At 36.4% G+C, this 22,599-nt stretch overlaps 1 protein-coding gene across 2 annotated transcripts in view; it reads right to left on the bottom strand.

Moving 5' to 3' along the window:
- Positions 1 to 22,599, bottom strand: part of OSBPL11 (oxysterol binding protein like 11) — an 84,971-nt gene that overhangs the window by 42,080 nt on the left and 20,292 nt on the right. For both annotated transcript variants that reach the window (XM_053903463.1, XM_019448664.2), the window contains exons 2-6: positions 21,933 to 22,001; positions 11,480 to 11,655; positions 10,196 to 10,275; positions 7,697 to 7,873; positions 4,389 to 4,590 (exon numbers count right to left, since the gene is read on the bottom strand). In XM_053903463.1, the coding sequence (XP_053759438.1) occupies positions 4,389 to 4,590; positions 7,697 to 7,873; positions 10,196 to 10,275; positions 11,480 to 11,655; positions 21,933 to 22,001 (704 nt within the window). The remainder of the gene's footprint in view (positions 1 to 4,388; positions 4,591 to 7,696; positions 7,874 to 10,195; positions 10,276 to 11,479; positions 11,656 to 21,932; positions 22,002 to 22,599) is intronic.

Here is a 22,599-nt window from a genome sequence, read left to right on the forward strand (position 1 = left end):
GGAAACCATAATGTATTCCCACCTTTCATAGTTGATTTGTTACCCTTTCTGTAAAAATACGTAACTGCATTAGGATTTAAGGAGTCACAATTACAGGAGGAGCCTGGAAGCATGCAACAGTAAAATTTTCTTCATTTTGGGACTGAATCTTATTCTCAGTAGCAATTTTCTAACCATTCAAGATAACCACCTTGAGCTAATATAACTGCAAATATATGTCCATTCCTCTTTTTTTCAATCATAATAAAAAAGGTCCATATACTTTTAAACTGAAAGGCTCTTCTACTGAATAAATAATAGGTGACCTAGTGAAAGACAGTGGTCACATTTAGAGACCTGTCATCTTCTCAATTAATGACTCAAATGTCTCTTATTACCCTCAACTAGTATAACAAAGTGGATTCTATGCCTAATCAATAATGGAAAATGTTCCATTTGATTTCAGAGGCTGATCTAGGTTTCACAGAAGCTTGATTATTAGAGTCCTACGGTAAGGGATGTTCAGACTACCACAGCAGAAATTACAAATGTGAGGGAATTTACTTGAAATGCCAGACTTCAGTACAGGGATAAATTATGAAGTACCCACTAGGCTACTAGAGCATCCTGCCTTGCCACTCAGTTGTCTCATTTGGCACTGGGGGGGTGGGTATTCATGATTGGGGGAATGCCCTGGGTAAGTTCAAGGGGCCAGTTTAAAAATCCCAAAGAAATGAAAACGTTTTGCCCCTATGTTAAAATGTTTATTCTTTTTAAAAAATGTTTATTTATTTATTTTAAGAGAGAGAGACAGACAGAGAGGGAGTGTGAGCAGGGGAGGAGCAGAGAGAGGGAGAGAATCCTAAGCAGGCTCCACTCAGTGCAGAGCCTGATGCGGGGCTTGAACCCACGAACCGAGAGATCATGACCTGAGCTGAAATCAAGAGTTTGACACTTAACTGACTGAGCCACCCAGGCACCCCTGAAATGTTTATTCTAAATATCAATATCTAGATGTCATTACTTATAAAGATAAAATGCACACAAACACTAAATATAAGAGATCTGTTTTAAGAGACTGCTCAACCAGAGGTGCCTGGGTGGCTGAGTCGGTTAAGTGTCTGACATTGGCTCAGGTCATGATCCCATGGTTCATGAGTTTGAGCCCTGATACATTGGGCTCCGTGCTGAGAGTGCACAGCCTGCTTGGGATTCTCTGTTTCCCCCTCTCTCTGCCCCTCCCCCATGCTCTCTCTCTCTCTGTCCCTCTCTCTCAAAATAAAAAAAATTTAAAACAATATATATTAAAGGGGTGCCTGGGTGGCTGAGTCAGTTAAGTGTCTGACTTCAGCTCAGGTCATGATCTCATGGTTCATGGGTTTGAGCCCGGCATCAGGATCTGTGCTGAGCTTAGAGCCTGAAGCCTGCTAAAGATTCTGTGTCTCCCTCTCTCTCTTCCCCTACCCCACTCATGCTCTGTCTCTGCCTCAAAAACAAATAAACATAAAAAAATTTTTTTAATAAAAAATATATATATTAAAGATTAAAAAAAAATAACAGATTGCTCAACTGATTGGAAACCACAATACTCTTTATCAAACCAATCATCCGGTCTCAGGACCCCCCCCTAAATCAATGATCCTTATGGGACTAAACACTAATTTAAACTTAGATTTGATTTCTTGTGTTATCTCAAAATTTGAGTAAAAAGGTAACTCAGTTTTTCTTTCCACGGTTATATTTTTATTCTCAAGTGACTAAAGAATAAATTTCTACAGACCTAATTTGAAAAACATGACCATTTACGGTAAGAAATACCAATACTCGTTAATCAATTCCACCACATATCCACAAATCCATGCTCCAAAACATAGTAATGAGAACAACTTTTAAATATTTCTGTAAAGTTTAGTCTGTTTCATTTGTTAATTAAAAATGCAAATTTAGGGGCGCCTGGGAGGCTCAGTCAGTTGAGCATCCCAACTCTCGATTTCAGCTCAGGTCATGTTCTTACGGTTCATGGGTTCAAGCCCTGCAGCTGGCTCTGTGCTGTGTCAGCATACAGCCTGCTTGGAATTCTCTCACCCTCTCTCTCTGCCCGTTCCCCACTCACTCTCTCTGTCTCTCAAAATAAATAAACTTAAAAAAAATGCAAATTTATATTGTACATGTTTCACTAATCATGAAGCAATCATTTAAAAATATAATTATGTATTAAACTACACAAATGAAATTTCTAAGAATTAAAAAAATTATATAGTACTTAATTAATCAAGGATTAAGCATCTAGTATCTAGCAGTGTGCTACTTGATGTGCTTTGCAAAAATTACATACCATCAATTGGAAATAAACTTTCATTTCCCTAACAAATTATTATTACCAACACTAGAATTAAACCAAATTTCATAGCTCAAGGTAACTCATCCCATGTTCAACACAGAACAGTTAAGTAAACCAAAGATCTATCCCTTCAAAAGAACATAATGCAGCCAATAAAAATTATACTTACCAAAAGCATAACATAAATTGGAAAATATACTTGATATTAAGTGAAAAGTATAAGATAAAAATATATTTTTTCTAATAAAAATGGGGTAAAACAAAAACTAAGAAGGAAAGAAAACTTGGTGGGGTATGCACTAATATTAACAGTGGCAGTTTCTGGTTGGTGGGATAATGCAGGATTTGTTTCTTTTTTCAATTGTATAATAGTTCCTAAAATTGTTTACAATGAGTGTGTGTTGCTCTACTATAGGAGAAAATTTTCATTGGACTTCTTACAATTCTTCCAAGGCCCCAGTGCATGTTCACAACTCACAACTTAGGTATCTTATCTCTTTGGAACACCCTCCAGTCTCTCCCCACCTCCCCTAAGCTAATTGTTTTTTTAGCTTTTCTAGGCATTTCCCAGACCTTTTTCTGTCAGAAGTATTGGTCCATTTATATATTCTCCCCAAGCATCTTGTTTCTATTATAAGCAACACTTTCCATATTACAGTTAAGTATTTACATGTTCATCCCCAAGTGAACTATGAGTTCCTTAAGGGAAACAAACATAGCTTACTGGCCTATATAATACTGCCCTGACCTATACCTACAATTGACATTAAACATAGTTTGTTAGCTTGAAATATTGATTTAGGTGGGCATACATTTGAGAACGGAAGCTGTATTATACCCACATCAAGATCTGACTATGGTAAACTTTTTCCTGGGCAGAGACTCATTATCTTTCTAAAATATCTTTCTTTCACAAAGGGGTTAATTGGGGTAAGAGAACAATAAATTGTGAAACACTAAGTTACTACTATTTATTAAAACAGTGTGATGCAGATGGAGGAGTTGGGGAGATGTTGTTAAAAGGGTACAAACTTGCAACTAGAAGAGGAATAAATTCTGGAGATATAATACACACCATAGTGATTATAGTCAAAATACAGTATTACATACTTCAAAGTTGCTAAGTGACAAGATCCTAAATGTTCTCACCACAAAAAAGTATTAATTATGTGATATGATTGAGGTGTAGGCTTCAGTGGTAATCATGCTGCAATATGTATATGTATAAAATCAACATGCTGTGTACTTTAAACCTACACAATGTTATATGCCAATTATATCTCAATAAAGAAAAATGTGATTTTATTCATCTCATTTAATAGAAAACCTCATTTTTTGTCCTCCCACACAGTAACATTATTTTCCCCAGTAGATTAATTTCAACAAATAAGTGCTCTCAAATGCTAGATGTACACCTTCTTTTCAAACTAAAAAGTAACTGATAGACTTTAAGATCTACATCTCAATATGGATATAATGAACTGTGGACTAAACAAAAAGTTAAGAAATGGTCCCAATATTTCTACTAAGGTCAACTGGATGAATAATGATGCCACCAATATTAACAGAAATATAGGAGATGTGGGTTTTGAGTTCAATTTTCAACATGTGGAGTTGAGGTCTCCAAAGGGATATTCAACTATACTAATCATTAGGCCTATATTCAATTTAGATATGAAAAAGGATAAAGTAAGAAGACTTTCTTTAACATTAAGGTGATAAGTAAAAACCAAGAGCCTCCTTGGGCACCTGGGTGGCTCAGTTACACGCCTGGTTACACGTCTGACTCAGTCTCAGCTCAGGTCATGATCTCACATTTCATGAGGTCACAGCGCGGAGCCTGCTTGGGATTCTCTCTCTCCCTCTCTTGCTGCTCTTCCCCACTTGCTCTCAAAATAAATAAATAAACTTAAAAAAATAAATAAATAAAAATAAAAATAAAAACCAAGAGGCTCCCTGGTTTCCTTTCTTTCTTTTTTTAGTTAAGACTTTTTAGGAATTAGAACAAATGCAATCTTTCCATGTGTAAGTCCTTAATGTGAAACCCTACTTTTAATCTACAACTTACCTGAAGACAGTGAGCCCTTCTGATGTGATGCATGCTGTAACTGCAGAATATGAAAGCAGTCGTTTAAGCAGTTCATAGTCGCCATGGAAGTAGCTTTGAGCATTAAGAGATCCTGGTCCAAGGAACTAAGATGGCCAGAAGCAGGAAGGCATTCAATTCGCCTAATTAAGTCTCTTTGTTGTCCTTCAGCATGAGACATCATCTAAGGGAAACAATAGTTCTGTGCGTCCCACTCATGATTTCATGATATGTGTATCACATATACATACAGTTTCCATTTTAATTACCATATTCAGTTTCTGAGCCATTTTTGGCATATATTAGGCTTAGAAATCTATTTCAAATTTGGCTATTCTCAATTAGTGAGCACTTAATAGTGCAACTGTGCAAAAGATGAGGACCTTTGGCAGCCACACTTTTTCTTTGGAAGCACCAAAGCTCAAAAGCCTTGACAAACCTTTTATTAACAGTATACATTTGTACAAGCCATCAAAAAAATATTCTGGATCATCTTCAATAGCATCATTAAATACATCATTACAAAGTAAAATTAGTTCCCAGTCTGGGCTCTTAAGCTCTTTCTTCTCAGCACCCCTAGTTAGGCTCAATCTGAACATACTTTGAAAACATGATGGTTTCCCTGCTTCCTTTTCTCTTAATCTAACTTTCTGGTCCCATTAGCCTGACTGTGGAGCAAGTGCTGTATATACATATACTTTTCAGGTTAAAAGAGTTTAATACACTCTGCTTTGATCAAGAGCTCTGTACACTTTTCCTAACAGACCTAATAGAATAACAATTCTTGATAAACAACCCAGTATTTTTAAATGAAAACTGAATTTATTATGCTTAATTACTTTATTGAATGTACTATGCTTAATTACTTGTGAGCAGAAGTCTCTCAGATTGCCTATCTTTTGGACACTATCTTAATTCACATTGAAATGTGGAGAGACTCAGCTTTCAGACGCTCTGTTTCAGATGATTTTTTTTTTATTTATTCATTTTGGTGGGGTGGGGGGAGAGGAAGGGAGGGAATGAGTAGGGGAGGGGCAGAGAGAGGAAGAGAGACAGAATCCCAAGCAAGCTCTGCGACATCAGTGTAAAGCCCGATATGGGGCTTGAACTCACAAACCATGAGATCATGACTTGAGCTGAGATCAAGAGTCAGATGCTTAACCAACTGAGCCACCCAAGTGCCCCCCAGATGACTTTTAATACAGTTCATCAGAGGGCTAGTTAAAGAGAGATGCAAATATCCTACCAAAGAAATCCAGTGTGCCATACATGAAATAGCCCCTGAAAACATATGTCACAGTAATGGCTCAAACATTCATTCTTATCGGAAAAAAAGGGTTTTAAGTGAAAACTGTGGATATGAAGATATCCAAATGTACACATTTATACATGCATATATATGTGTGCTTTGTGTATGTTTTGTATATAAATTTTAGGACTAACTTCCAGTAATCCAAACTTATGAATAAGTGCAACCACTATGGCCAATGTTTGGCAATATTTACAAGAGTTAAATATACAGAGTTAGGGGTACCTGGGCGGCTCAGCTGGTTAAGTGTCTGACTCTTGATTTCGGCTCAGGTCATAATCTCATGGTTTGTGAGATCGAGCCCCACATGGGCTCTGTACTGACAGCGTGGAGAATGCTTGGGATTCTCTCTTGCCTTCTCTCTCTCAGAATAAATAAACTTAAAAAAATATAGAGAGAGTTAAATAATTATAACTTATGATCGAACAATTACACTCATATATGTAACCAACCAATATACAGATATGTATATATATGTTCAGCCCCACCACCCAACCTTGAGGGAGGGGAGGGGCTGGAGGATGAATTAATCACCAACAGCCAATGATTCAGTTGATCATGCCTACCTAATGAAGCCTCCATAAAAAACCCAAATGGAGGAAGCTCAGAGAGCTTCTGGTTGGTGAACACTTGGAGGTACTAGGAGGGTGGAGCTTCCATGCCATTTCCCCCATATCTGGCCCTACACATCTCTTATATCTGTCTGTTCTGGAGTTATTTATAGTGTTGAAATTGAATTAAATTCCAGAACACACAGCTGGTGTCCACAAAGATTAGAGAATTGCTTGGTGGGGCAGTGGGGGGCAGGGAACTCCATACATTTGGTGACCAGAGTACGTAAGTGTAGAGTGTTATTGTATAGCATGGGAGAAACACGGGAATGTTTTTTCTTTACAGAATGACTATTAGAAACTATAGATATTCACACGTGGAGATATGTGGTAGACATTTCCTAAAAATTAAATAAAATAAACCTGTTACTTCAAGAAAAGCCAACAGTATTTACTGCCAATTTTAAAATCTGAGATTTAAAATGAAAAGAATTTTGGAAAACCTTTATCTGTTACCAGAAGCTTGGCAACTTCCCAATATTGAAAGCCTTTTCTAATGAGATCAGTGAGGATGCTAATGAATAGGAATTTTTGATACTGTATGATAAGACAGATTAACATTTGCAAGACCTGCATAACTCTGTAAGACAGTATTTTCCAAATGACTAATGCATGATGTACAAAATCATACAGAGATTAAAGATACATTCAAAGTGCAAGACAATCCGATAGATTTTCATGTAACAGAATATGAAAAGTTCAAGGATATATATTTGATTCCACACTGCATCGAACATATAAGGAACTGCTACTGTCAAGTTTTCATGCAGAACCAAAGAATAGCCATAATTACCTTAAAAGGCTATTAAAATATTCCTCTACTTTCCAAATCACATACTTGTGTGAGGCCATTCACTACACAGATATCTAAAAGCTCTACTAAATTTAAGTCAGGAATATTTAGAACCTAACAACTATATCTTTTACTAACTAGAATTATTTGGTACTCAATTTGAAAGGGGGAAATAGTGAGGCAAGGCAACATCAAGGATTTAACTATTCTATTATCGTGTATGTTTGGAATTGTCTACATATATCTTTTTTTTTTTAAGTCACTTGTTTGGCCATATAGTCTTCACAATAGACTTAAAAACCATTTTGATCATGTTACATCAAAGGAGTCTATACTTCTACTTGAGAAATGAAAGATAAACTGCAAAATAAGAGTGTACCCAGGAAATGGTAAAGAAACGCAGGACATCACCTATATAACCAGGGAATCTTTATGACTTAAAAATTGTCTCACCATAGTAGACAGAAAACATTTGAGTGCCCCAGAAAACACAAACAGGATTCAATTTCTTTCGTGATAAAACCAAGCAAGTTAGATTATTTTGTGCATTTTTACTTGGACTTCAATTCATACTTACTTCTCTGACTTCCACAAGGTGGTCTGGAGGTAAGTGAGCTCTTTTGTTCACTGATTGTAGTTTGGAATGTCCAACATTAAAAAAAGAAATGGCATTTTGACTTGGTCTCCTCTGGGATATAGGAGAATTACCACTAGATGCAAGTGAGAAGCTCCGTGATTTCAGAGGAGGATTATTCTATTAGACAAAACAAAACCATTCATTTTCAAAAACTTTAGGCTAACCCTCACCTATTATATATCTATATCTATATCTATATCTATATCTATATCTATATCTATATCTATATATACACTTTAGGCTTACACATGAATAGTTTTAAAAGTTAAATTAACCAGAATTGACTATAAGAACATTTCTGAAAATGATAAAATTTAAGACACCCAAAGTTTAAACATCTGACACATCCAAAAGTAAACTTATAATTTACTTAGAAAATTAATTCCAGGTTTGTACTGTCAAGAATATTTTTTCATATTTTACAAATATAGAGCAAGAAACTTCTAATTTCAGATTTGTAAACACACTGATTGAAGCAAAATGTACTCAGCAATATTCAATATAATACATTTTCTAATATAGCATGCAAGAGTCTTTGGAATAAGCTAGTACTTTCTGATCACTGCCAATGATTGGAATCTTGTAGTATGAGTAAAGCTCTTGTGATGAATTTCCTGAAGACTGGGCAGTAGGCCTAAATCACAAACAACTTTTTAAAATTTGTTTATGGGAAAAAAAAAAAACCTGGGGAAAAAAATCTTTTTTAAGTCAAGCTATTACCCAGGTATGGAATCCTTTAACTATGCTGCCTAGATGTTACTTTTTAGAGATCTCTAACCTCGGATTTCAAGTACTGAGACCATCCTGTCCATCTTAAAAAATAAAAAACATTCCAAAGAAGATATACAAATGATCAATAAACACATGGAAAGATGTTCAACATTACTAGTCATTAGGGAAATGAAATCAAAACCATAGTGAGATTCTACTTCACATATACCAAGATGCCTATTACAATCAAAAAAAGAAGGGGGGGGCAATAACAAGTATTGGTGAGGATGTGGAAAAACTGAAACCTTCATACATTGCTGGTGAGAATGTGAAATGGTTCAGGCACTCTGAAAAAGTTTGGTGGCTCCTCAAAAAGTTAAACAGAGTACCACCACATGACCCAGTAATTCCACTGCTAAATATACATCTCACTGAAATCACGAGTTCTCACAAAAACCTATACACAAATGTTATTCATAATGACCACAAAATGGAAACAACCCAAATGCCCACCAGCTGATGAATGGATAAACATCCTGTGGTGTATTCATAAATGGAATATTATTTGGCCATAAAAATGAATAAAATATGATACACGCAATAACATGAATGAACCTTGAAAACATTACATGTACATAAAAGACCAAAGAACAAATAGAACTGGGGATGCCTGGGTGTCTCAGTTGGTTGAGCATCCAACTCTTGATTTGGACTCAGGTCATGATCTTATGGTTGTGAGAGATCAAGCCCCACATCGAGCTCTGTGCTAAGCATGGAGCCTGCTTGGGAGTCTCTCTCCCTCTCTTTCTGCCTCTACCCCACTTGTGCTCTTTTTCTAAGTAAATAAACATTAAAAAAAAAAAAAAAAGTAAAACTGAACATACAATAAAATTTGCTTTCTTTTTTTAAAATTTTTAAAAACTTTTAAAATGTATTTATTTTTGAGAGACAGAGAAAGCAATTGGGGGAGGGGCAGAGGGAGAGAGAGAATCCCAAGCAGACACCCCACTGTCAGCCTGGAGCTCAACATGGGACTCAAACTCACGAACCATGAGATCACGAGCTGAGCTGAAACCAAGAGGTGGCTGCTTAACCACCTGAGCCACCTGAGTGCCCAATAAAATTTGCTTTCTACCTCTAAAAAAAATTAAGCAAAATATAAGAAGCCAGACACAAAAACCACATATTGTATGATTCTGTTTGTATAAAAGGCCCAGAATGGACAAATCCATAGAAACAGAAAATAGTGTTTGCCAGGGGCTTGGAAAGGGGAGAATAGGGAGTGACTGCTCATGGATATGAGTTTTTGGAGGGTGATGGGAACTAGATAGTTGCGATGGTTGTATAATCTTGTGAATATATTAAGACCAATGGAACTGCACACATTAAAGGGCAAACTGTAGGGGTGCCTGGGTGGCTCAGTCAGTTAAGCATCTGACTTTGGCTCAGGTCATGATCTCATGGTTCCTGAGTTCGAGCCCCACATTGGGCTCTATGCTGTCAGCACAGAGCCTGCCTCAGATTCTGTGTCTCCTTCTCTCTCCGCTCCTCCCCCACTCACACGTGCATGCTGTCTCTCTCTCTCAACATAAATAAACATTAAAAAAAATTCAAAGGGTAAATTTTATGGTATGTGAATAGTCCCACAATTTAAAGACATAAAAAAATACAATAGAATATTCTTTTCCCCATTTTTATGCATTAATATCATATATGAAATCCACATACCTTTCCAATAGCTTCAGTGTGATGTTGTGTACATATCTGAAGTCTGCTAACCCAATGTTGTCGCTCTTTAGCATCTGTGGCTGATAAAAAGAAACTAAAAGTTATTCACTTTTGTATTTATTTTTGGAATAATTAATTGTCTACAGCATGAAGAACAGATCATTTAAAATCAGGGATTGGTCTTACTCTCCCTAGAGCAAACATAGCAGTGAGGGAAGAAAAAGGCCCAAGCATCAACTTTGGTAGGTAACACAGTAGCTGGATGTCATGTGGATATTTCAGAAGGAGAATAAATTACATGCAACTAGACATGGATATGAGATTTGGCATGTCTTAAGTTTCTCATAAAAATATGCTCTGATTTAAAAAAAAATAACTTTTATTAAGCATCTGATATGTACTAGATATTTTTGTATCTTTTGCAGCATGCTCAGTTAGGATTACCATTGTATTTTATGTGTATTAATTAAATAAAAAACACAAATTAAATTTATCTAAACAAAAGTTATATTTTTAAAATAAATATGAACATTTTAATAAATCCCAACTTTTGTGTATTAGTTGCTAAAAACCTAAAGAGGGTATGCAAACTAAATCAAGAAAGGGGTTAAATATAAATCCATGGAAGACATAAAAAAATATCATTTAGAGGGGTGCCTGGGTGGCTTAGTCGGTTATGCATCTGACTTCAGCTCAGGTCATGATCTCATGGTTTGTGAGTGAGTTCGAGCCCCATATTGGGCTCTGCAGTAACAGTGCAGAGCCTGTTTGGAATCCTCTCTCTCCCTCTCTCTCTCTGCCCCTATTGTGCTCATGCTCTCTCTCTGTCAAAATAAATAAATAAACTTTAAAAAATATACCATTTAGAGAAGCCTATGTTTTTAGATTTTTCAGTAATCAGGGTTTTACGTACACAAATATTTTACAGGAGCCAATCGTAAACACACTTGTTCATTGTGCCACTTGAAAAAAGTTATTTATTGAGGGAGGGGAGGGTGGGGGATGGGTATTGAGGAGGGCACCTTTTGGGATGAGCACTGGGTGTTGTATGGAAACCAATTTGACAATAAATTTCATATATTGGGGGAAAAAAAAGAAAAAAGTTATTTATTAAAAAAGATTTCACAAATTCTTGTAGCAATTCTAAGATTTCGGATATTATACCTACATCATTGATGAGAGTGGTTTCTGTTTCCAAAACCCAAATGAAAGCAGGGAAGTAGTACATCAACTTCTCAAGGGAAGAAGAAAATCACACTATTAACTCTCATATCTCGATCATACCTCTGAGTTTATACTGTTCCCCGCTGGCAGCATTTACAGTGAAAGTGTGAGAGTCCTCATCACTAGGTGATATTACAGCTCCTGCAAGCTGCAAAGTACCTCTGGGTTTTTGATTTCTAGACTGTTCATTCACAAAGTACTCCAATAACCCAGCTTCATTGTTTAAAACAAAAAACCTGTAATGAAAAAAAAAAGTCATAATTTTTAAAAATTCTCCTTGTCAAACTAAAGCAAAATAAGTTTCAATCACTACGCTTTGGAGTTTTTGCTATTAAAAAAATAAAATTCAAAAGCAGTTCAAGAAGCACTTGGAAGCACTTGGTTGAATTTCCTAGCAATAAGCTTACTGAAAAATTGAATGAGTTTAATAAATGATATAAAATTGGGGCACCTGGGTGGCTCAATAGGGTTAAACATCCGACTTTGGCTCTGGTCATGATCTCAGGATTCATGGGTTCAAGCCCCACATTGGGCTCTGTGCTGACAGTTAGGAGCCTGGAGCCTGTTTCAGATTCCATGTCTCCCTCTCTTTCTGCCCTCCTCCTTGCACTCTCCCTCTCTCTAAAATAAACATTAAAAAAATTTTAATAATAAAATGAATGAATGAATGAATGAATGGTATAAAACCTTCAACAGAGGGAGAGGCATTTAATAGGGAAGAGGCATACCAGATTATGCAAAAGGAAACAAAAGATAGAGTACCCTTTCAGAGGAAGATTTCACTCCAGAATTCATTAATGGGGAAGGTACACTGCCCAAAGACAAATGGTAGTGAGAAGTTTTATTTAAAATTCACTGGAGAGGCACTTGGGTGGCTCAGCTGGTTAAGCATCTGACTTTGGCTCAGATCATGATCTCACAGTTTGTGAGTTCAAGTCCCGAATTTGGCTCTCTGCTGTCAACGCGGAGCCTGCTTCGAATCCTCTGTCTCCCTCTCCCTCTGCCTCTTTCTCTCAAAAATAAAGAAACATTTAAAAAAAAGAATTCACTGCAAACAAATCAAAATATGAACTCTGAGGATAACTAAAGGCTGGGTAAGAAAATGAATCTGATTTAAGATTTAATCAGTGAAATACACAATGAGAATAATGTCAGGGTAGAAAGATTTTGTGAGTGTATCATGAAATAGGTCACAACTTAAGACTACTTATCCTGTTTAAAAATGTAAAAGCTGCAACTGGAGATGCAGAAGCATAAGGAACTTGAAACTAAATGATGAAATACTGATACACTTTGGAAAAGAATTTGATGTTCTGATTTGGTTCCAGATTAACTACTTTAGGAAATATATTAATTCAGATTCCAATTTAAGTAATACAATAGTTCTTTTTTTTTTTAATCTAAAAAGTTTTAATTAAAAAAATTAATGTTTGTGTTCAGAGCAGTTTGACATTCTACCGGTTACTGTATTCCATTAACACTAGACAATTTGATCCAGTTCAAGGTCCTAGAAGATACTGTCTTAAGCAACAGGCAACCATATCAACCATATCAAACTGGGAGAAAATGAATCAGCCTTCTATTCAAGGAAAGAAAAACTGCTCAGAAGCAAGCAAAAGTTGAAAGTGGTTGCCTGAGATGGGAGATGGAAAAGCAAAGAGCTATTGTTTCTCTTGTTCATCTTTTAGCATGCTTCTAATTTTTAAAATTATGTTCATGGGGCACCTGGGTGACTCAGTTGGTTAAGTGTCCGACTTCGGTTCAGGTCACGATCTCATGGTTAGTGAGTTTGAACCCTGCGTTGGGCTCTGCACTGACAGTTTAGAGCCTGAAGCCTGCTTCAGATTCTGTGTCTCCCTCTCTTTCTCTGCCCCTCCCCTGCCTGTGTGCTCGCTCACTCGCACTCTCTCTCTCTCTAAAATAAACAAACCTAAAAACTAAACTAAAATAATGTTCACGTATTTTGATTTTAAAAATTAGTTTTTTTGAGAGCTTTTACGTTTCCATTTCTTTAATTACTAGAAGAATTAAACACTTTTTCATGTGTTTATGGACCATCCAGTTCTATTTAGTGAACTGCTCATCACACTTTGCCCATTTTTAATAGGGTTATCTTTATTTTCCAAAATATTTGAAGAAATTATTTGAATTAACACAAGATAGTCACTGACATTATCTTCAATTTCTAAAACATAAGCATAAAACATAAAATGCACATATGAATCTGCTATTTTCTGAATGTGTCCCCTCAAACTTCTATGTTGAAATCTTAACCCCTAAGGTAACAGTATTAAGAAACAGAGCCTTAAGAAGCCTCATGAATGAGATTAGTGCCCTTATAAGAGACCCAAGAGCTCTTCCTTGACTCTTTTTCAGCCATCTGAGAATACAGGAAGTCTATGATAGGAAAAGGGTCCTCACCCAACAATGCTGGCACTCTGATCTTGAACTTCCAACCTCCAGAACTATGAGAAATGTTTATAACTCACCCTGTATATAAGTCATTCTGTAGTATTTTGTTATAGCAACACTAATGCACTAAGAAATGAATCTACCTCAAAAAATTTCATCAAATAAACAGGAGTGGGGTAGTATGTAAGCAATCTCTTCAAATTGTATGGAATTTGCATTATATTTCAATAAAGCTGTTAAAAAGAACAAACAAAAATGAAAGGAAGGAAGGAAGGAAAAAGAAATCTCTTTTCACTGTTCTAAACAGTTAAGTACAATTCATTTCAAATAACCAAGGAAAATACTGGTCTCTTCTCTCAAAAGCAGTCAAAGCAAATTCAGAGTAGAATGTTTGGAAATCTCAAGTTTGCTGTGAACAATTTATCTCAAAAGCACTACCACAAATTTACAATATGGGAGGCACCCACCTAGATACACAGAAAATAATGGTGAGGAGGGACTGGTGAAATGATAGAAATAGCCAATAACTGAACAGCATGGTGATTATAGTCAATAATACTATATTGCATACTTGAAAGTTGCTGAGAGTAGATCTTAAAAGTTCTCATCACACACAAAAAAGTTTTGTAACAATGCATGGTGACGAGGTTAGCTAGACTTATTGTGGTGATCATTTCACAATATATACAGATATATCAAATCATTGTTGTACACCTGAAACTAATATAATGTTACATGTCAATTATAACTCAATAAAAAAAATGAGGGACACCTGGGTGGCTCAGTCGGTTAAATGCACAACTCTTGACTTTGAGGTCACAATGTCACGGTTCATGAAACCAAGCCCCACATCAGACTCTACACTGACAGCATGGAGCCTACTTGGGATTCTCTCTCTCCTTCTCTCTCTACCCCTTCCCTGCTTGTTCTCTCTCAAAATAAGTAAATAAGCTTAAAAAAAGATAGTTAAATAAGCCAATAACTGACCATTTTTTATTTTACTTTTTTTTTTTTTTTTTTGAGAGATTAAGGGAGAAAATGCAAGTGGGGGAGGGGCAGAGAGAGAGGGAAAAAGAGAATCTTAAGCAGCCTCCACACCCAATGAGGGACTTGATCTCACAACCATGAGATCATGACCTGAGCCAAAATCAAAAGTTGGATGCTTAAATGACTGACCTACCCACTACCCCTGATCTTTTTCATACCAAGATGATGCTATTGGCCCACTGGCATAATAGAGCAATTTGGGCTATCTTTCATTATACATAGTTTAATCTAAATGCTCCTCCTTTATCCCTTCTATGGGGAGAAATTTTACAACATGTTTAGTTTGGAGATAGAGAGGCAATCTACATAGTGAGAAAATTTAACAAACCTATATTTCCCAGAAGGTAATTGACTCTTGATGGAGGCATTCTGAGCAAGTTGGCCTAACCAATAAACTAAACCAATAAGGAAAATGTAGAAACAAAGATTAAATGTAACAAGGAAACAAGATTTAGCATGAACCCTGACATGCAGAAAAATTCAACTAAGTTGTTAAAAGAAAATACTGTTAAAATTGGCAAATAATTGTTTACTTTTTTGCAGTAAAAATTGTCCATTTGGGGAAATGACTTATCTTTGAAATAACCAACAACGTAAAATGAAGTATCACCAAAATACAACTTTAATCTAAAAATATTCTGACTTGGAAGTCTATCTTATAACGACAAAAATAAACTTTAGAGAAATTTTTGTAAGGAAAGGCAGCCATGTGCAACAAGCGGCCAATGGATCTTTTTGGTGGGCCTTTATGCAATGATAAACACCTGTCACTTCTTCCCATGGTCTCAAGTTGCCACTGACCTGAAATGCCATCTTGAAAATATACTAACTTTGATATATTTGTGTATGTTTTGGAGCTTTCTTACTCTGTTCCACTTCTGAGAGTTTCTCAGTATTATTCAATATTACAAGAATGAGTTGTTGATGGGGTGCATGGGTGGCTCAGTTAGTTAAGTGTCCAATTTCAGCTCAGGTCATGATCCTGCAGTCCGTGAGTTTAAGCCCCACATCGGGCTCTGAGATAACAGCTCAGAGCCTGGAGCCTGCTTCAGATTCTATGTCTCCCTCTCTCTCTGCCCCGCCCCTGCTTGCACTGTCTCCCTCTCTCTCTTTCTCTCTCTCAAAAATAAATAAACATTAAAAAAAATAAAAAAATAAAAAAACAAGAATGACAGTTGTTGGATGTTTGGGGAGAAAGTTAACCTATCTTGCTTTTAAGAAAGAGAACAAAGAATAGTGCTAAAAGCAAAGTCACATAACAATTTTAAAAATTAATAATCCATGTCGTTTGAATGTATAAGCCTTCAAACAATTTTTAAAAACCTGAAATGAAAAATATAACATGAAAAAATTACCTTGACTTTGCTTTTTTTTCTTAATAAAAGATGGAAACCTTGGAGAAGTGCCCTTCTCACTTCAGTAGGGATGATTCCCTTCTAAGTTTTCGTACTCAGCTTTGGCCTGTTTTATGATCTCCAACTTCCTACATGTCACTCTTATTTGGATTACCTAATGTCACTTCCAAATAAACATAGCCCAAACTGCCATCTCTGTTAAACAATCACATTTTCACTCAGTGCTTCCATTCTTTAAAATGTCTGAAAATCATTCTTTCATAAATTATATACCATTTTCAAGTTGTTTAAGATAGGAAAGTTAAGTTCAGCTCCTGTTAGGGGCACCTGGGTGGTTCAATTGGTTGAGCGTCAGACTTTGACTCAAGCCATGATCTTGCGGTTTGTGAGTTCAAGTCCCACATTGGGCTCTGTGCTGACAGTTCAGAGCCTAGAGCCTGTTTCAGGTCTGTGTCTCCCTCTCTCTCTGCCCCTTGCACTCGTGCTCCATCTCTCTCTCAAAAATAAATAAACATTAAAAAAAAAAAATCAAGTCCTGTTATTCTATCACAGCCAAAAGTAGAAGCCTCAAAATGACATGTGAATTAGAAGCAACATGATAATAATGTAAAAACATAGACTTTGGAGTCAGAAGTATTTGGGTTCAAATTCCAGTATTACAATTTTTAAAAAGTTAAAAACCACAGTGAGATACCACTTCACACCTATTATGGTGGCCATTACTAAGAAAAAAGAAAAAGAAAATAACAAGTGTTGGTGAGGATGTGGAGAAATGAGAACATTTGTGCACAACCAGTAGGAATGTAAAACGGTGCAGCAGCTATGGAAAATGGCACGGAAATTCCCCAAAAATTTAAATATAAAATTACCATATGATCCAGTAATTCCACTTCTGGGTATATATACAATAGACATGAAAGATGAGACTTGAACAAATATTTGTACAGCAATACTCATAACAGCATTACTCACAATAGCTAAAAGGTACAAGCAACCCACATGTCCATTGACAGATGAATAGATAAATAAAGTATGGTACATATATTCAGTAGAATATTATTCAGCCTTAAAAAGGAAGGAAATTCTAATACATGTTACAACATGGATAAACCTTGAAGACATTATACTCAGTGAAATAAGCCAGGCACAATATTTGTTCCTCTGTATGATTTCACTTTTATGAGGTAGGTATGTAGTCAAAGCACAGAGAAAGAAATTAGAATGGTGGTTGCCAAGGGCTTGGGGGAGAGAGAAATGGGGAATTATTGTTTAGTGGGTACAGTTTCACTTTCAGAAGATGCAAAAAGTTCTACAGATAGATAATGGTTATGAATGCACAACAATGAATGCATTTAGTGCCACTGAACTGAACATTTATACAAGGTTAAAATGATAAATTTTATTTTGTGTATATTTTCCCACAATAAAAAAAAAAATAATAAAAGTTTAATGCCCTGCTTCGCAACTACCAATTCTACAAAGTATGTAAGATAGCTGGTTTTCCTTCTCACAGACTACCTGTATGACCTTGGGCTGGCTATTTAAACTCTCCAAGGTCCCAGAGAAGTTTGAGGATCCTGCACAAAACAGACAACTAAACACAAATTTGTTTGCTGCCTCCAAACCATCCTAAAAGCCTAATCACCACAGGTATTTTAAAAAGCCCAAGGCAGGGGAACAAGTAATTATAACCCTAATATAATAGTAACTTTTGTCTCTTCAATGAGGTGTTGGCGAAACTGGACAACTACACGCAAACGAATGAAACTAGACCACTTTCTTACACCATATAAAATATAAATTCAGGGCACCTGGGTGGCTCAGTTGGTTGAGCCGCTCACTCTTGATTTCAGCTCAGGTCGTGATCTCACTGTTTGTGGGTTCAAGCCCCACATCAGGCTCCTGCTGACAGCACGAAGCCTGCTTGGGTTTCTCTCTCTCCCTCTCTCTCTCACAAAATAAATAAATAAACTTAAAAAAAAAAAACAACTCAAAATGGATTAAAGACTTAACTATAAGAACTGCAACCATAACACTTCCAGAAAAAAACAGGCAGTAGGCTCTTTGACACTGGTCTTAGCAATATTATTTTGGATCTGTCTCTTCAGACAAGGACAACAAAAGCAAAAATAAACAACTGGGACTACATCAAACTAAAAATCTTTTATTTTTATTTACTTGTTAAGTTTTTTAAATGTACATCCAAATTAGTTAGCATATAGTACAACAATGATTTCAGAAGTAGATTCCTTAATGCCCCTTACCCATGTAGCCCATCCCTCCTCCCACACCCCCTCCAGTAATCCTCTGTTTGTTCTCCATATTTATGAGTCTCTTATGCTTTGTCCCCTTCGTTGTTTTTATATTATTTTTGTTTCCCTTCCCTTATGTTCATCTGTTTTGTCTCTTCTTCTTCTTTTTTTTTTTCTAAATTTTTTTTTAATTTTTAATTTTTAATTTTTTTTTTAAAGATTTTTTTTAATGTTTATTTATTTCTGAGACAGAGAGAGACAGAGCATGGGTGGGGGAGGGGCAGAGAGAGAGGGAGACACAGAATCCCAAGTGGGCTCCAGGCTCCGAGCTGCCAGCACATAGCCCAATATGGGGCTCGAACTCACAAACTGTGAGATCATGACCTGAGCCAAAGTCGGTCGCTCAACCGACTGAGCCACCCAGGCGCCCCTTAAATTTTTTTTTTTAACGTTTATTTATTTTTGAGACAGAAAGAGACAGAGCATGAACAGGGGAGGGGCAGAGAGAGAGGGAGACACAGAATCCGAAACAGGCTCCAGGCTCTGAGCTGTCAGCACAGAGCCCGACACGGGGCTCGAACCCACGGACCGCAAGATCATGACCTGAGCCGAAGTCGGACACTTAACCGACCAAGCCACCCAGGCGCCCCTGTTTTGTCTCTTAAAGTCCTCATATGAGTGAAGTCATATGATATTTGTCTTTCTCTGACTGACTGATTTCACTTAGCATAATACCTTCCAGTTCCATCCACGTCATTGCAAATGGCAAGATTTCATTCTTTTTCATTGCCAAGTAATACTCCATTGTATATACATACCACATCTTCTTTATCCATTCATCCATCGATGAACATTTGGGCTCTTTCCATACTTTGGCTATTGTTGATAATGCTGCTATAAACATTGGGGTGCATGTGTCCCTTCAAAACAGCATGCCTAGGGGCGCCTGGGTGGCGCAGTCGGTTGAGCGTCCGACTTCAGCCAGGTCACGATCTCGTGGTCCGTGAGTTCGAGCCCCGCGTCAGGCTCTGGGCTGATGGCTCGGAGCCTGGAGCCTGTTTCCGATTCTGTGTCTCCCTCTCTCTCTGCCCCTCCCCCGTTCATGCTCTGTCTCTCTCTGTCCCAAAAATAAATAAAAAACGTTGAAAAAAAAAAAAATTAACAAAAAAAAAAAAAAAACAAAAAAAACAGCATGCCTATATCCCTTGGATAAATACCTAGTAGTGCAATTGCTGGGTCATAGGGTAGTTCTATTTTTAGTTTTTTGAGGAACCTCCATACTGTTTTCCAGAGTGGCTGCACCAGCTTGCATTCCCATTTTTTTTTTTTTTTAATTTTTAACATTTATTTATTTTTGAGAGAGAGATAGAAAGAGAGACAGAATGCAACTGGGACAGGGGCACAGAGAGGTGGAGACAGATCTAAGGCAGGCTCCAGGCTCTGAGCTGTTAGCACAGAGCCTGACGTGGGGCTCGAACTCACAAGCAGTGAGATCATGACCGAGCCAAAGTTGGACACCCAACCAACTGAGCCACCCAGGCACCCCTAAACTAAAATCTTTTGCATAGTGAAGAAACCCATCAACAAAGTGAAAAGGCAACCTACTGAATGGGAGAAGATATTTGCAAATGATATATCCAATAAGGGTAACATCCAAATATATAAAGAACTCATAAAATTCAATATCAAAAAAACAAACAATCCAGTTAAAATATGGGCAGAGGACTTGAATAGAAATTTCTCCAAAAAAGACATACAGATGGTCAACAGGCATATGAAAAGATGCTCAATATCACTCAGGGAAATGCAAATCAAAACTACAATGAGATATCATCTCTACCTGTTAGAATGCCTACAATCAAAAACACAAGAAATAACAAGTGCTGGCAAATATACGGAGAAAAAGGAACCCTCACTCATGCACTGTTGGTGGGAATGCAAACTGGTGCAACCACTGTGGAAAATAGTATGGAGGTTCCTCAAAAAATTAAAAATAGAACTGCCCTATGATCCAGCAACTGCACTACTGGGTATTTACCCAAAGAATAAAAAAACACTAATTCCAAGGGATACATGTCCCACTATGTTTATAGCAGCATTATTTACTGTAGCCAAGATATAGAAGCAGCCCAAGTATCCATCGACTAATGAATGGATAAAGAAGATGCGATATACATACATACATACATACATACGTGTGTGTGTGTGTGTGTGTGTGTGTGTGTACTATCTGTGTATTATTTGGCCATACAAAAAGAATGAAATCTTTCCATTAGCAACAATATGGGTGAAGCTAGAGAGTATTATGGTAAGTGAAAAAAGTGAGTCAGATAAGGACAAATACCATATTATGATTTCACTCATGTGGAATTTAAGAAACAAAACAAAGGAACAAAGAGGAAAAAAGAGACAAACCAAGAAAAAGACTCTTAACTATAGAGAACAAACTAATGATTAGTGGGGGGGGGGGGGGGGGGGGGGGAGGGCATGGGTGGAGGGATGGGTAAAATAGGAAAAAAATAAAAATAAATAAAAATAAAAACAGAACTACCATATGATACAACAATTCCACTTCTAGGAATTTATCTGAAAAAAATGAAAACACTAATTTGAAAAAACACATGTACCCTATGTGCATTACAGCGTTATTTACAATAGCCAAGATATGGAAGGAACCTAAATGTGTATTGATAAGATGAATGGGTGAAAAAAATATGGTACAGGTATAGATACACACAAACACACATACACAATGATATATTACTCAGCCATAAAAAAGAATGAAACGTTGCCACTGTTGACAACATGGATGAGCTTAGAGGACATTACACTAAGTGATATAAGTCAGACAGAAAGACAAAAATACCGTATGATTTCACTTATATCTGGAATCTAAAAAACAAAACCAACACACAAAACAGAAACAGATTCACTGATATAGAAACGAACTGATGGTTGTTAGATGAGGTGGGGTAAATAATATAGGTAAACAGGATTAAGAGGTACAATCTTCCAGTTATAAAGTAAGACAAAAGGATGTAATGTACATCATAAGAAATGCAGTCTAATACTTTAACAACTTGGTATGGTGACAGATGGCAACCAGGCTTACTAATGTGACCATTTTGTAATACATATAAATATCAACTCACTATGTTTTAGTACACCTGAAACTAATAAAATACCCTATATTGTATTTCTATGTCTATAATTCTTCAATAAAAAAAATAATACTAACTTTTGAGATATTTGGAGCCTGCCATCTGGACAGATGTCAATTCCTCTCACCCTCTAAAAAGCAGAATTCATTGGACTTTTACATAACTATAAATCCTTCTCTAGAAGGTTTCCCATCCATGTTTGTACTGAAGTAATTTCAGAATATAAAATTACGAGCCCCACCTCTGGTCTCTTGGGAGAGGGATATAACACAGAAAAATCACTTACCTGTACTGCCACCCAGTGACAAGGTTGGTATACTTCATTAAGTAGCCATATACATTTTCCATGTGATCACTGTTGCAAAAAAATCAGAATGGACCAGAGTCAGTGAAAATTAGAAGAAATATCAGGAAGTTAACTGAACAATTTAAAAAATAGATGTAGACACATATGTGTTCTACAAATGCTTCAAACTTTCTTCAGAAGTCAAATTTATAGGGCTGCCTGGTTGGCTCAGTCAGTACAGCATGCAACTATTGATCACAGGGTTGTGAGTTCAAGCCTCACACTGGGCATGGAGTCTACTTAAAAAAAATAAGAAGTAAAATTTATAGGTTAACAAATAGAGGTATTTAATCTCCCAAATTTGATATCCATAGGCCTTTATTTTACCAGATTTCTTCAGAACAAGTATAATCCCCCATAAGTTATTATAGATAATATTTCAAATATAAAATCATTATATAAATATAAAATTATATAAATATAAAACAAATATACCATAAATATAAATATTTTATATATAACAATTAAATACTAAAGAAATAAAATAGTTTTATGATTCTAGAATAAACCAAAAAGGGTCTCTAAATTAAACAATGCCTCTTCACTCTGGTGGGACACACAAGAGACCAATCTGTTCTGTCTCTGATTCCTTGGGCTTCCAAAACAT

The sequence above is a fragment of the Panthera pardus genome, unplaced genomic scaffold (assembly GCF_024362965.1).
Source record: "Panthera pardus isolate Hobbes unplaced genomic scaffold, ASM2436296v1 HiC_scaffold_16, whole genome shotgun sequence".
Taxonomy (NCBI): Eukaryota; Metazoa; Chordata; class Mammalia; order Carnivora; family Felidae; genus Panthera; species Panthera pardus.